General features: G+C 38.3%; 1 protein-coding gene across 1 annotated transcript in view; it reads left to right on the top strand.

Moving 5' to 3' along the window:
• The window catches only part of zeb1a (zinc finger E-box binding homeobox 1a), a 39,366-nt gene that overhangs the window by 15,831 nt on the left and 7,551 nt on the right, over positions 1-15,984 (top strand). Inside the window, 7 exon segments of the mRNA XM_056480231.1 lie at positions 83-244; positions 812-859; positions 3,603-3,743; positions 5,946-6,148; positions 6,282-6,384; positions 12,869-14,401; positions 14,404-14,489. Of these exon segments, the coding sequence (XP_056336206.1) occupies positions 83-244; positions 812-859; positions 3,603-3,743; positions 5,946-6,148; positions 6,282-6,384; positions 12,869-14,401; positions 14,404-14,489 (2,276 nt within the window).

The following is a 15,984-nucleotide window of genomic DNA, read 5'->3' as shown; positions in this document are numbered from 1 at the left end:
CTAGTGTGGATTTTTCTATTATTTTGTCATTGGGAACATTAGTGATCCTAAACTTACAGCTCATTCTGTGTCTCTGATGTAGTGAGGAGTCTTAGCAGTGTGCCGGAGGCGACCTCAGATTCAGATGATGAAGACAAACTGCAGATTGTAGAAGAAGACAGTGTTGCTGACGATCCTGACCAAAAGCCAACAGTATTACAGCTGAAAGCAGCACAGCAGATCTCTGACACATGCACACAAGACGGTGAGTAAACAAACAAGCAATCACAGACTGAACGAGAAACACAATGCATTTTTCTAGTTCATTCTTTGAAGCAAAACTTACTACTTCAGAAGTAAATGCAGTTGTAGTATTTTGTTGCAAGAATAAAGATGATTCATGATACAGTATATAGGCATCAGCTCTCACCAGTAATATCCAGCTGCAGCCCGCAGACCCACACACGTTTCAGGCACACACAATCCAGCACACACGATCTAGGCAACAGCAACCTACTTTGCCCATATTCACTTTTATTACTGGGTGAACTCCTACTTTAAGATGTATTTTTTATCAACCTGATCATCAGTGAATGATGCTAAATCTTGGTGTAAATGGGAGCTAAGATGCTTTGAGCCTATCCACTTTGGAGCACTTGCAGAGGTGGACAAAAATGCATTTAAGAAGATTTCTTTCATACTGTAAACTCCTTCTGTGGTCAAATGTGTTCAAACAAACACCAAAGATCAACTCTCCACCTAGCTATCTACCAAAACAAGGTATTGATCACTTGTTCAAATTTTAATCGAGTTGTTTTTTTCCTTTCAATAGATGGCAGCCTGGGGCCAGACACTTTAATACAAGAAATAAGGGTCAAAGGTCAGTGTAATGCAACACCCTTTTTTCCATTCATAGGCTGGAATACTGCACAACCTTTACAAAGATGTTCAGAATGACTGGCAGGATAGATGGGGTAGATTAATGGCAGTTATGATTTGCATTCTGAATGAGAAGAATTCAGAGCCAGATTTTGGGCACAGTTGACAGATTAGACAAAGTTATGTAGTACACATGTAGACGCAGACTCCAGACAGATCGTCATGGATCTTCTTGAAATGAGACATGTGTTTTTGTGAGTTTGTGGTACACAAAGATGACTTGATAGTCTAGTAGTTTGTGATTTAGTTCTTGTCCGTGGTTTAATGCGTGATGCCAAATTTTTCTCTGTAACTGTTCACAAATCATGAAGTGTTCAGTGCACTGTACTACAGCCTTAAGAAAGGGCATTTAAACATAGAACAGAAACAGGGAAGTGGAACCAGGATATAACACAATGTTTTAAATCAGCTGACATTATAGTTGCTACTGAAATTAATGGGAAATAATTTCGGAAAAGGTTAAACAACTGGACTGTGATGTCTGTTGGAGTGTGTTAGGTTAGGGTGGCTGGATCAGGTGTGTGTGAGCTTATTTCTCTCTCTCAGGGTCTAATTCATTTGTAATGTGTCACCTGGTCCTTACGGGCCTTCATAGCACATAGGCGTGGGCCCTACTGGCCTTCTTCCCAGTCAAATATAAATACACTGTAGGATTACCAAATTGCTATGTTACCCACAAATTTAATGTGTGTGTGTGTGTGTGTGTGTGTGTGTGTGTGTGTGTGTGTGTGTGTGTGTGTGTGTTATTCCATGTCATTTAAACTCTGTATGTGTTTCACTAAACTAGGCTGCAGTCAGTCCTGTGGGACCTTAAAAATAGGTGTATCAAATTTAAGCCTAAAAAAGACTTAAATGGCATAAGGAAAGTCTTAATTATCATTTCAGGCGGTCTTAATTAACATTATGGTAAAGCTTAATGCAAATATTTAAAGGCTATGATTTCATTGTGAGCACTGCACTTTTTAAAGTAAAAATAGGGTCTTGTATTTATGTTCTAATCTCTTATTGTGAAAAAACAAACACTATATCAGTACAAATAGTTTTGTATATCAGTCTTTGTTGTTGCTTTTTTTTACCAAAGAGAATAAAAAATAAATAATAATAATAATAATAAAAGGGGAAATGAAAAATGGAAACAAGAGTAATAAGTGCACAGAAAATTACAACCAGCTATCACAATCAAATGTTTAGATACAGTGTCAATGTTGAAAGTAAATATTTACAATTAAACAGTATAAAATAGTAATAGTTAAAAACAAACATGAATTAAATTACTATGAAATAAATCAATTAAAAAGGAAGGAGAGTGCATCTATTAAATGGCATGCAAGACCTTAAGAGAGTTAAAGTACGTTATAAAACATTGCCACTTTTTAAAGAAATTAGTTTTCCCAGAGCATCTAATCTTTTCCAACTTTAGAAAATGCATGGTATCTACAAGGCATTGGGATGTATTTGGAGGCTTATTTGATTTCCAGTGAAGTAGAATACGACGCCTGGCTAATAGTGAGGTAAAGGCCAAAATATCAAGTTGTTCAGAATTGAACTGGAACCAAATCTTTGGAACACCAAAAATGGCAACATCAGGGGATGGGGTTATATTTACCTGCAACACCTTGGACATAATTGTAAAATAATTAATCCAATAATTCTGTAACAGAGGGCACATAAAGAACATATGACTTAAATTACATCTTGGTGCATGACATCTGTCATCAATATTGGGAAAATTTTCAGATAGCCTGGTTTTTGAGAAATGGATTCTATGAAATACTTTAAATTGTATCAGGCTAAGGCGAGCACAAATTGTAGAACGTATTCTCTGCAGCGCACCAAGCCACCATTCTTCCTGAAAACATAGTCCCAATTCATTTTCCCAAGATTTTTTAATTTTAGTAAGAGAACAATCATCCAAGCTTAAAATGCACCTGTAGATTTGAGAAATTTGTGATTTGTGTTGTGGGTTTAGTTGCAGTAACTCTTCCCATACCTGGAGCTTAGGCAGAGATGGGTAAGGTCTTATATTTATAAAATGAATATAACTGGTGTCATGAATTGTGTTTTTAAGTATTAGAGTAAAAATAAACTTTTTCCAGAGCAAAAATAATAACATATTTTATACCACACTTTACAGGAAATATCAGAATAACATAATTTATGGACTAAAAATCTTATCAGGCGTATTTAGAACTAGAATCATTTGATGGCATATTAAAAGAATATATTTGAAAGCACAACATGTAATATCAATATCTGCAATAAAAAAACAGTTTTTAATTTTTTTTAAACCATTTTAAGGTCAATATTATTAGCCCCCTTAAGCAATTTTTTCCGATAGTCTACAGAACAAATCATAGTTATACATTGGTTTACCCAATTACCCTAACTTGCCTAATAAACCTAGTTCAGCCTTTTAATGTCACTTTAAGCTGAATACTAGCATCTTGAAAAATATCTAGTCAAATATTATGTACTGTCATCATGGCAAAGACAAAATAAATCAGTTATTAGAAATGAGTTATTAAAACGATTATGTTTAGGCTAATAATTTAGGAGGGCTAATAATTCTGACATCAACTGTATGTCTATGCATCAAAGCAACATGCAAACATTGATGCAGAAGCTAAGAAGACAATGTTTGTGTGCATTTCAGTTGATCTAATCTGCCTGTGTGTGTTTGAAAGAGGAGTGTGTCAGTGATGAGGAAGATGGTGCTGAAGATGAAGCAGCCAGTGAGGAAAAGCAGACGGAAACCGAGCCCGTTTACTCAGACGCAGCAGAGGAGCATCAGAGAACGCCGGAGCGAGGGGTCCACGATGAGAACGGTACCAAAACAAAATTTTATCTCATAGTATAAATAAGGCCTTAATAGGTCTTAAAATATCTTAAATCTGCGTTTCAGAGGTCTTAACAATCCAATCGACCCCCTAAAGAATTGTGTGGTTTTGTAATTTAAGTCATATTAAAGGTCCAGTGAATTTAAAATAACGTGTTTTAGATGTTAGTATCTCTATGTTAGTCTTCAAGAATATCTATAAGCTAGTGTGATCCAAAACAGTGACAAAATTTGCATTTAGAAGATATAAAACTGAGATAAACATGTAAAGCTTGCAGTTTGTCACTTGCGCCTAAATCAATCAACAATTTTTTTTTCACATCATCTCCTACTTCAGTGGGAAGTGATATAAAATTACCATTATTACTATTTTTATTATAATTATTATTATATTATTATTAAACGTTTCGTGAAGTGCTTTGAAATATGCATTTCTATTCTATGTATTATTCTATGCATTATATGTTTGACGTAATCTCAACTAAAACACAAAGTGAGGGTGGGACATAGTGTAGCTCCTCCCCTTTTTAGAAAACAGCCAATAGCGTTTTGTTTCATCACAGCTTTGCAAGTGAGAGTGGTTGAGCTTAAGCGCATCAAATGAAAAGCAAATGTGAAGCGTCTAGAAGGGGGCGGGGCATGTCAGATACTAGAGAGCATTTGATTGGTTATGATTTGTTGAGAAACTGTAGAATGAGGTGATGAGAATAAAACCATTGACCCATTTAGGGGGAAGTGACAAACTACAAGCTTTACATGTTTATATCAAGCTTATATCTTCTAAACGCGAATTTTGTCACTGTTTTGGAGGACACTAGCTTATAGATGTCCTAAAAACGAACAATACTAATACTAACAGCTGAAAAACTTTATTTTAATTTCATGGGACCTTTAATAATAATGTTTTGAGGTTTTTCACACTTCATATGTAGAATTAACAGTGTTAAAGGTTCAAGACACCCCGGAGTATTTTTTTTGAGATGTTAACAGATTTGTGTGTGTTGAGCATCAGTTAAGACAGCATTAGCACCTGTCAGCTTTAATTGTAGGGAAAACGAGATAATTTTGAGCTTTTGTCAGCTAATTTCATCTTCCGGGTTTAAACTAAATTTTTTGGGGCGGGATCAAAATATGTGACGTAGCACGAATCTGCTAGTGGGGTGATGACGCGTCGGTTTCTCATTATTATTCATAGCGGAGTTTTCTTCTCTTATGAAAAGACCCTGCTTCTTAATTATTCATGAGAGCACGTGCTTACTGCTTTCCAAAGGCAAGGCAGACCTGCAAAGCTGTGAGACCCAATGACTGGGTGAGATGGGCACACGGCATGGGTCGTATGTGTTTGTTTCCACAATCCACAGGTTGTTGCATGTTTTTCCCCACAATGCTGTGAAAGCCGATACAGCAAAGCTGTTGGTTTGCAGCAAGCATTTTTATCGAGACAGCTGTATAAGAAATGGAGAATCGCAGACTTTGTCTTTTATTAGTTGAGTCCGTTACCATTCAGACACGTCGCCCATCCGTGCTGCCATGTTCACCTATGTTTAAAATTCTCCAGATTACCGGCAGGGTTAATGGTTGGAATAGATAGGGAAAGTACTGCTGTCCACTGTGTCTGCATTCAGACCTGGGGATTGAGGAAGTTTATATTATATTATTATATTTATAGTGTTTATATAAACATCATTATCTTTATAATTATATAACAAATTGTGGTACAATAAAATACAAAAAACAAATGTAGCAGGACGTTAAATTACTGTTTACTTCTTTGCATTTTAGTCTTGTAAATTCTAAAACCATGCGTCTCCTCATGGTTTGTGTCTGATTTTGTGAGCAAACTGACAACAGTTGTTCTTCCCTTGCTCTGCTGGCCACGCCCACTCCTCCCTCTGCTCGCAGCGCTCTACGCTCATCTTGAAGCATTTTTATAAACATTTCTGAGGTAGACTTGAACTGAAAGAAGGTGGTTTCATGGCCTTTTAATGATGATCATTAGTTGCGTTGCATATTTTTTTCTTGTGCAAATTCTGTACTATAAAATTGCTCCTAAATTTTAATCTGTGTGGTATTAAAAAGGTCTTAAACATAACTCCTAGAAACCTGCAGATATTCTGTTCACTGTCTTTCCTTCATTTCCATCTGCTCTTTCTATACACTTTTTCTCTAAAATGCTGAATCTCTCCATCAGGCACTCCTGATGCATTTTCACACCTGCACACGTGTCCGCACTGCTCTCGCGGCTACAAGCGGCACACGTCGCTGAAGGAGCACATCAGACTACGCCATGAGAAGAACGACGACAACTACTGCTGCTCCCTCTGCAGCTACACCTTCACCTACCGCACGCAGCTCGTCCGTCACATGACCGCGCACAGACACATCCGAGAGCAGGTACAGCTCAGCTCACACCCTCAGGAGTTCACACCTCTGTGGAGGAAATGACACACTGTCAAATGTTGACTCACACTGCTTTGAAGAAACACTTTGAAAACATTTGCTTCTTCCTGTCTCTGGCTTTTCACAGCGAACTCTTACGCAGTCGGGAAGCAGGAAATTTAAGTGCACAGAATGCTCCAAGGCCTTCAAATACAAGCATCACCTAAAGGAGCACCTGCGCATCCACAGCGGTCAGTTGACAAAGCACAGTCCCATACAGAAATGATTTGCTGATTGCATGTGGATACTAATAAAAGGGATAGTTCACCCAAAAAGAGTTATCATTTAGTTATCCTTGATTTGTTCTAAATCTATTTGAGTTTCTTTCTTTTGTTAAACACAAAAGATGGTATTTTAAAGAATGCTGGTTGATGAGACCTATTAGCTGTGTCTCATTTGAGAGGCCGTCCAAAGGTGAGTCCTTCAAAGTCAACACAGGCCAAACCGAGAGTTTTGAAATGAGACAATCTAGCCTACAGAGGACAGATCGGGTCACCTAGCAAGCGTAACAGTTGCTGTTAATAAGCAGCAATAAAATTTGTTATTTTTTTTTTTCAAACAGATTTTAAAAGTTATTTTAAGCAATCTGAAGGCAAAGCCAGGTTCACAGAAGCTGGAAAACACTCACCGGTCACTTTATTAGGTACACCTGTCCAACTGCTTGTTAGCACAAATTTCCAATCAGCCAATCACATGGCAGCAATTCAATGCGTTAAGGCAGGTACACATGGTCAAGACAATCTGCTGCAGTTCAAACCGAGCATCACAATGGAAAAGAAAGGGGATTTAGGGGTCAGAGGAGAATGGCCAGACTGGTTCAAGCTGATAGACAATAGGCAACAATAACTCAAATAACTACTCGTTACAACCGAAGTATGTAGAAGAGCATCTCTAAATGCTGAAACACATCTAACCTTGAGGCGGATGGGCTACAGCAGCAGAAGACCACACCAGGTACCACTACTGTCACTTCACAGGAAACTGAGGCTACAATTCGCACAGGCTCATCAAAATTTAATGAAGCGCGAATCATCTCAGACTGGTTTCTTGAACATGACAATGAGTTCACTGTACTCAAATGGCCTCCACAGTCACCAGAACTCAATCCAATAGAGCACCTTTGAGGTGTGGTGGAATGTGATATTCGCATCATGCTATCATGTCAATATGGACCAAAATCTCTGAGGAATATTCCCAGTACCTTGTTGAATCTATGCCATGAAGGATTAAGGCAGTTCTGAAGGCAAAAGGTGGTCCAACTCGGTACTAGTAAGGTGTACCTAATAAAGTGGCCGGTGAGTGTATATTTCCTTTGATCCATACATGTACACATAAAAATGTAAACCGTCTATAAAAATCACTTTGTATTAAGACATTTAATACTCTCTGTTTGTTTACATGTGTTTGGACATCTAAGTAAAATAAAGCTAATACATTTAACCTGGATTTTTTTTTTTAATTCCTGCCGTTATCAGCGCGCAATGAACCTTGGGATATTTGAGGTTGGGAAGGATCCACCGGATGTGTCCTTCATTACCTGGGAAACGAAGGACGCATTTTGAGGCTGCATTTGAAGGAGCTTTAGAATTGTGTTGAAACCTTCATCATGACCCGATGACGCAGCGCCCTTCAAATGCATACTTCGGAGGATGCAGCCTCTGAAATGAGACACAGACATTGACTTTTTCCTACTATGGAAGTCAATGGGTACCGTCAACCAGCATTTTTCAAAATATCTTTTTTGTGCTCAACAGAAAAAAAGAGAGAGAGTAAATAATGAGGGAGTTTATATTTTTGGGTAAACTATCCTTTTAATCCTGGGTCATGAAAGCCTGTTCCAGAGAGCCATGTTTTTAATACAGGAAATAATTAGTATGAATAATTGGTTAACATATCACAAATCATTCATTCATTCATTTTCCTTCGGCTTTATATGTCAGGGGTCGCCACAGTGGAATGAACCGTGAACTTTTCCAGCACATGTTTTACGCAGTGGATGCCCTTCTAGCCACAACCCAATACTGGGAAACATTCATACACGCTTATTTATTTCGGCCAATTTAGCTTATTCAATTCACCTGTACCGCATGTCTTTGAACTGTGGGGGAAGCCAGAGCACTTGGAGGAAACCCACCCGAACACGTAAACATGCAAACTCCACACAAAAATGCCAACTGACCAAGCTGGGACTCAAACCAGTGACCTTCTTGCTGTGAGGCGACAGTGCTAACCACTGAGCCACCATGTCGCCTATACTGGAGATTACTAGTATAAATAATTTAAGATATCAAAATCACTAAATAAAAACTAAATAATAACTTTTTGAAATATTTATAAGCTTTGTACAGTTGCAGAAAGATTCATGCTGTGTTTAAACGCTGAAGGTAGCTGCTACAAATGTTGAGTGATGATGCCAAATGGGCAGCACTGGGGGCGCAGTGGGTAGCGATGTCGCCTCACAGCAAGGAGGACACTGGTTCGAGCCTCAGCTGGGTCAGTTGGCGTGCATGTTCTTCCCGTGTTGGCGTGGGTTTCCTTCAGGTGCTCTGGTTTACCCCACAAGTCCAAAGACATGTGCTATAGGTGAATTGGGTAAGCTAAATTGTCCGTAGTCTATGAGAGTGTATGGAGGTTTCTCAGTGATGGGCAAGGGCATCCACTGTGTGAAACATATGCTGGATAAGTGGTGGTTCATTCAGTTGTGGCAACCCCAGATTAATAAAGAGACTAAGCCGAAAAGAAAATGAATGAATGAATGAATGATGGCAAATGTGTTAGCTGTGATGGAGAGTATTTTCATGTTTTGGGAACATAAGGATTACAAAGCATTTAACTATGAAATAAGAAGTTTCATTGCGAGATAAAATTGTCACACTTAATTTTTTTTTTCATAATGAGCTAAAAATAGGCTCCCATAATAACCGCAATATTGTGTGCAAATACGTTGTGTGAAATTTGAAAATCTGTCTATCTAGAATTTGATCATATTTTATATTATCAGAAGAAAAACCCTTTAAGCTGCTTTTTCAAATGCTGAATGATATTTGATGGCTGAACTAAAAATTTGACATGAAATTATAATAAACATTATTTGTTGTCCTGTAGTTTAGTTTAATACTTTTAAAAGTAGTTTAATTCTTTTTTTTATTTTGGAAAAAAAACAAGACGAAAGAAGGGGAAAAGCGGGGCAAAGCGGTTGTCATGGGGCTTACAAAAACAAGTCACTATACATTTGAAGCACATTATCAAATATAACAGTTTGGTTTAGGTCACAATTCACGGTATAACAAGCCAACACTACTTGCTGAATAAACTACTAATTAGCTTTTCATTAATAGTAAGTAAGGTAGAAGTTGGGTTTAGGTTATGGGTAGGGTTAGAGACGCAGAAAAAGATCGAAATAATTATCTACTAATGAGCCATTAATATCTTATAGTAGGCAGATTGTAAGCCAGTGGTTAATAGCATGAATTTTGACCTAAACTAAAGTGTTATCAATATTGTTGAGAATTAATGACATATTAATGACGATATTAATGACATAAACAGTCCAGTTCCTCAATACTTGTTGCACTTTTTGAATCAAGTCTTGGGTTAAATGTCAGTCTCTCCATCTAGTGCATTTCCTTTACAATTGAGCAGGATCAACCTGAAACCATTTTCAGTATATTCATATGTATTTGTATTAAGTAATTGTCAATAGTTGGAACCATTTCTGGCATTTTCCCCAAGTTTATTTACAGTTACAGTTATTTGTTTATTATTTCAGTCGATATTTCACACCGTGTTGTCCAGTAGTCCTAATGTTAGAGCCTGCAATAGCGCGATTTGACCGCTGCGGCGCTAGAGTGAAATTCAACCCTCAGGAATGCAATTCAGGTAGAGAAAACAGCGCGAATAACCACGGGGTGCAAACAAATCCAAACTAACAACGCGTGGAAACGTTTCACGAAGCTTAAAACTTAAAATGCTCTCATGTGCAATACGTGTAATGCAGACATAGCCTTTAATTGCAGCACATCGTGCATGTTGGAGAATTTAGAGGAAACACCCCAAAACATCCAGGTGAGTGAAGCGTGTTCCGCTCGAGCAGTGACTATATTAGGGAACGCAATAATAATAGTAAACAGTAACAATGGCAATCATATAATTACAATTATGTAACGTTAATCATCTATTTTGCATGTAATAAAGCAAAGTCAGACTTATCAGTCAGGACTGTTTTGATTGTCGTGACTATCATTATTTGATTAGGTTATACGCCTCCCGATGGTCCTTGTAGAAAGTCACGTGTCAGCACACAGTTCGACGTTATGGTACTACTGTAGATACAGTTTTAGGTGTTTGGTTTTTAATTCTACAAAAGCTTTAAGTGCAGTATATTATATTTCATCCCATACGTGCACGCTATTGGGTGCACACAGACGACAACGGATACCAATTCTCTCTCAAATAAAGCCATGCTCTTTTGTTTGCCATCAATCTGTTGACCATTGCCGTGTGTTTGTGTTTCCTGTCGCTAAACGCAGCGTTGAGCTCTACACGATGGTAATGGTGTGATAAAGGTGTGCACGCGTGTATACTACACATGGATAATGCAGATTCATATGCTTTTATGCATATATTCCCTTACACCACCCTAGTGACTTGTTGAGTAAATGATTATTAGTTTATTCTAAATGTTAGATTAATCAAAATAATAGTTTGCTGTAGCCCTATATCATTTTAGTTCTGCATTTTTGGAACATATCTGACTCTTATTCTCATCAATTCTTGATTTATTTGATCAAACATACAGAAAGCATCTGGAAACTTACATTTACACATTTAGAGAATTTACTTCACTGTGTAATAAGTTTAGCTATTTTCAGTGTTGGGTAAGTAACTTTAAAAAGTAATCGATTACAAATAACTGATTACTGCTGGTCAATTGTAATGTGATTACTACTTGCTTCATGTAAAAAGTAATCAGATTACTAATTACTTAGAAATTACTTTTAAAACATATAAAATATACCAATAAAAAAATACAAAATAAACTGCAGCTCTTTCTGTTAATGAATATTCAGTGAAAACATTGCAATGGGTTGATCACAACAGCTTGACATATTCAAAAGACTTAGCGAGAGATCGCCCAAAACCTACAATTCTCTTATTCACTTGTTCCAAACCCCTTTGTCTTTTTTTTTTTAACACAAAAGAAGACATTTAGGAGAAAACTGGATGCCTGTAACCACTGACATCCAGAGTATGAAAAATCACTGCAGTATTTGGGTGTTCTGCGTTTGCCTGAGGTAATTAGTCTACCAAAGTGTGTATATTCCATACAAAGCATGATGCAGACCGGTCAGTTCTTGTGGCGTGACCCGCTGTTTTCAACTGGTGCGCCTGGGAATTGCGTATGCTCCATATGCGCACACATGCAATATACACTCCCAATATGTGCGCGCGTGTAAGATGAGATATGTGAACTGCCACAAGCAGCTACGCTTCTCTTCACATTCAGAAGATACCTTCACTCCCGATCCTGCAACCTGTTTAGGCTGAGTTGGGCCGCCGTGTTTTTGGGCGTCTGTGTCCTCCTTGGTGACGAGTATTGTCATAGACTGCTTTTTGTTCAAGTGCTTGCTTACTAACTGAAGTTGCAGCGGAAAAGGGGATTTAAAATAAATATTTTTCTTCTAAAAACTGTATTTGTGTTGCAAGTAAAGCAATTGCATTGACTTTAGTAACTGTAATCAAATGACACAAATTTAAAATGTAATTTCAGGGTTCAACGCTAAGGACATTTTATACTGGCCCGACTGGACCAGCGTTTCAGATTTTTACTTGCCCTGTCAATTTTCACTGGCCCCATAAATTAAATAAAAAATAGCTATTTCTTAGTCATATATTTTAATGTGTCAAAAATAATGTCTGTGAACCTAGAGTTTAAATATTTTTTAAATGTTAAAATATTTAGCAGTAAAATATAGCAGTATGAAAAATGTGCAGGTATTTTATTGTAAAACAAAAGGTGGCTGACTTAAAAGTAGCGGAAAACTACAAAACATCACTTCATATTTTTCGTCGTGTTGTACGACAACATTAGAAACAGACGTTTTCTTTTAGCCTCATAATTTGCTGTTACCGTTGTGTTGCAGTCCCTTCACTGTACTGGTTTTTACCAGGTTTTGGAAAAAAAAGAACGTGCTCACAACATCCAATCAGATAAAAGGAACCAAGAAGCAATATGGTGTTTATGACTTCATAGAAATGGTAGCATTCAAAGACCTTATAACACAAATTGTTTCTCGATTTAAGACTGTATTTGCACGCAGTTGACAAATAGTCGCAGGCAAATAAAAATTTTGTGACAAGGCAGCACTGGCCTGATCGGGCCAGTAATGATTCTCTCTACTGTCCCAAACATCTCTCTCGATGGCCCCGGGGCATAGGGAAGTCCTTATTGTTGAGCCCTGAATTCATTACATTACTGCGTTCCTCAAAAATGTAATTAGCACACAGTAATGTGTTACTGTGAAAAACGTTACACCCAACTCTGGTTATTACACTCTTTATGAGCCACTGTTAATCAACATATTATATCCCAGCTTGCTTAATCTTTTTTTTCAGACAATATTTTTTTTTACATTACCGTCTATTAACGACTTCTTCATCTTTGTGTTTATCTAGGTGAGAAGCCGTATGAGTGCCCCAACTGTCGAAAACGATTCTCACATTCGGGATCCTACAGTTCTCACATCAGCAGTAAGAAGTGTTCAAGCGTGATCGGCGTCACTCGTACACCTGGAGTGAAAACGACTATAACCATTCCCCGCCCAACTCACATCCTTCTGAGGGAGAAGGTGGTGAACATTACCAACAAGCCTCCGCAAAAACAGCTCACCCTCAAACAGATCAAACAGGAGCCTGTAGAACACCAACCCAAACCTGCCTCAGCCACTCCTGCCATGGCTGCCACCACAACCAATGGAGTCGTGGCTCCGCAGAGCGTCCTCCAAACATTGGTCCTGCCCACAGTCGGGCTGGTCCAGCCAATCAGCATCAACCTTAGTGACTTACAGAACGCGCTGAATGTGGCAATGGATAGCAATGTCATCAGGCAAATGGTCACTAGCACCAATGCAAACGGAACAAGTGCTAAAATCGTAGGGCAAGTTCCAACGCAGACACAAGCTGTTGTGTTGCAACCACAGCAGACACAGTCACAGACGCAGCCGCAGGTGATCTCCGCTATCTCTTTGCCAGTTGTGGGACAAGACGGAAACCCCAAAATAATCATCAACTACAACCCCCAGTTAGACCGACAACTCAACACTGTAAAAGTAAACACAACACAGCCCACTGTGGGGCAAACTAATGTGACGCAGACAAATTCCACAACGTCTAATGTCGCACAGCCGAAAGTGGTGCAGGTTCATTCGGTTCAGTCCAGCTCGACTGAAAACCAAGCATCAGGAACTGCTAAACCCACACAGGTAAACATCATAAAACCAGTCCAAATGGGAAACCTCAACAAAACACCGTCTATAATCAAGATAACCCCCGCACAGGCCGCCAGGCTGGTTCAAGCCCGAGCGGCACAACCAAAACTCACCCATCAAACGTTACTGTTGGTGAGGAGGGCAGACGGGTCACAGAGCCTCGTGGTCCGCCAAATGCCAGTCACCAATGCCAACACGCAGGCCACGGAGTTAAAATCAACCCCGGAAAAGACTACAAACGCACCAACTGAGGAAACGAAGGAGACTGAAAATACTGAAAATTGTGAAGAGCAAAACTTGACGGCACCACTAGGAATCCAAATCAAAACCGAACCGGACTCCCCATCCAAATCTGAACCAGAAATACAGAGTGAAGGAGAGGACGAGATGCAGGCAGATGAATATGAAGAAGAAGAAACAGAAACAGCATCAAAAACTAATGAAGTCTCGTGCTCTGGAACGGTTCACAGCGGCGTCTCGTGTGGAGATAACTTTCATAATTATGCGTACTGTCTGCTTTGTGACAGCTGTCCGGGTAAACGTAAAATGCTAGAGAGTAAAGAGAGTAATGCCAAAGCGTCGCCTACCACCATCTCACTCACCTCTCTCCTGGATAAGGATAAGAGTGGTGCAGCAGAACGCCTCCTTCCTCTTCTGAAGGCCTACAGTCAGAACCCGGAGCCCACAGAGGAGCAGCTGGCTCAGGTCGCCAAGACGGTCAAACTCCCCTGGAGGCGGTCAGCAAGTGGTACCAGAAAATGCGCTCCAAAAGGATACTGCTGCAGGCTACTGGCAACTCGAAAAACAAGGTAGGTACAAGTGTTTGAAATAGGCCTGATACAATCATTAGGTTTGTCTGACAATAAATATATAAGTGTAAGTATTAGGAATACCCCAAGCAGTGATGGGGGTAACGCATTACAACTAACACGTAAGAAATGAACAAAGTAACGAGTAAAATAACGCATTTCTTAAAACAAATTATAATATTTGAGTTGATAAATGATAATGATAAATGAATGATAAATTGCTGAATTAAAGTAGTCACAATGAATCACTCAGTCAATGAGAGAATGTGTTCATTATTGTGTACGCATTGAAGATAAGGAAGAGGGGATTATGGTCTCAATGGACAGTGATTTTACTTAAGACAAATAGTACTAAAGTAGCACACAGATTGCTTTAAACTGTCAATAATCACTTTATACGGCATGTAGAGCTCTGTGGTGAGGAAGTTCTCAGATAACATTATTCTGAAAGAATTTTGTGTTTTTTTAAAGGTAAATGTAGGTGTAGGTTATAGTGTGTTGTTAATTGCAAAGCTCCTCTATTAAAAAAAAGAAAGGAAAAACAAATCCTGAAAGATATCAAGTCACTGATAGGTAATAAACAGTAATGCAAAAGTAACTCAAAAGTAATGTAACGCATTACTTACCATAAAAAATTAACTAAGTAACGCAACTAGTTACTTTTTTGGAGAGTAACTCGATACTGTAATGCATAACTTTCAAAGTAACTTTTTCCAACACTGGCCCCAAGAATTGGTATAATTAGTATAATATTTTCTTATCTTAATTGATCTTAAAATAATAAATAAATATTCTAGTTAAATATCTTGATGTCCCAGATGTTATGACGCTTGATGAAAATATGTCTAGAAAAAGAGTAACATTGAGATCACCAAAAGAATATACTAATGGTAAAGGTGGCAAGAGAAACACAAAACAAGTAAGCACCGCAAAAGAGTTATTGCTCACACAATCCATATATTTAAAAACAATAATAATATAATAATAGTTTTGAAAAATCAAAACAAATGGAAGAGAGAACTAAAAGTTGAGCTAGAAAACTAAAAAAAAAGAAATATAACAAAAATATTTTCATAATCTCCTCCCAATCCTCTAAATTAGAAAATAACATGAAAAGTCTTTAGTGCAGATGCGCCCTGAACTTACTCTAACTAAAAAACTATAATACAAATTAGTGCACTTCGCTAAACTAGCGTGTCTATCATCAATAATCTTGTGGGCAAGGTATGCATGTCATGCGACTTACTATGCTTTTCCAGGTCTCCTTTGTCTGCAAGTCATTGTGCAATGTATTAGCAGGCTAAAATGTGCATGACACACGACATCAGTCATGAACTCCGATATTACAAACAACAGAACTTTAACAACAGATTGTTCCAGCAGGTCTACTCAAAGTCAGCATTAGTATCAAGTTAAAACATACGGACACCACAAAACAGACAACACGCCAAACGTCAAACAAACAGCAGCTGATCTCTTACTGTTGGCGCTTGAG

This window comes from Danio aesculapii, chromosome 2 (genome assembly GCF_903798145.1).
Source record: "Danio aesculapii chromosome 2, fDanAes4.1, whole genome shotgun sequence".
NCBI lineage: Eukaryota > Metazoa > Chordata > Actinopteri > Cypriniformes > Danionidae > Danio > Danio aesculapii.
This window is presented reverse-complemented; position numbering and strand designations above follow the sequence as displayed.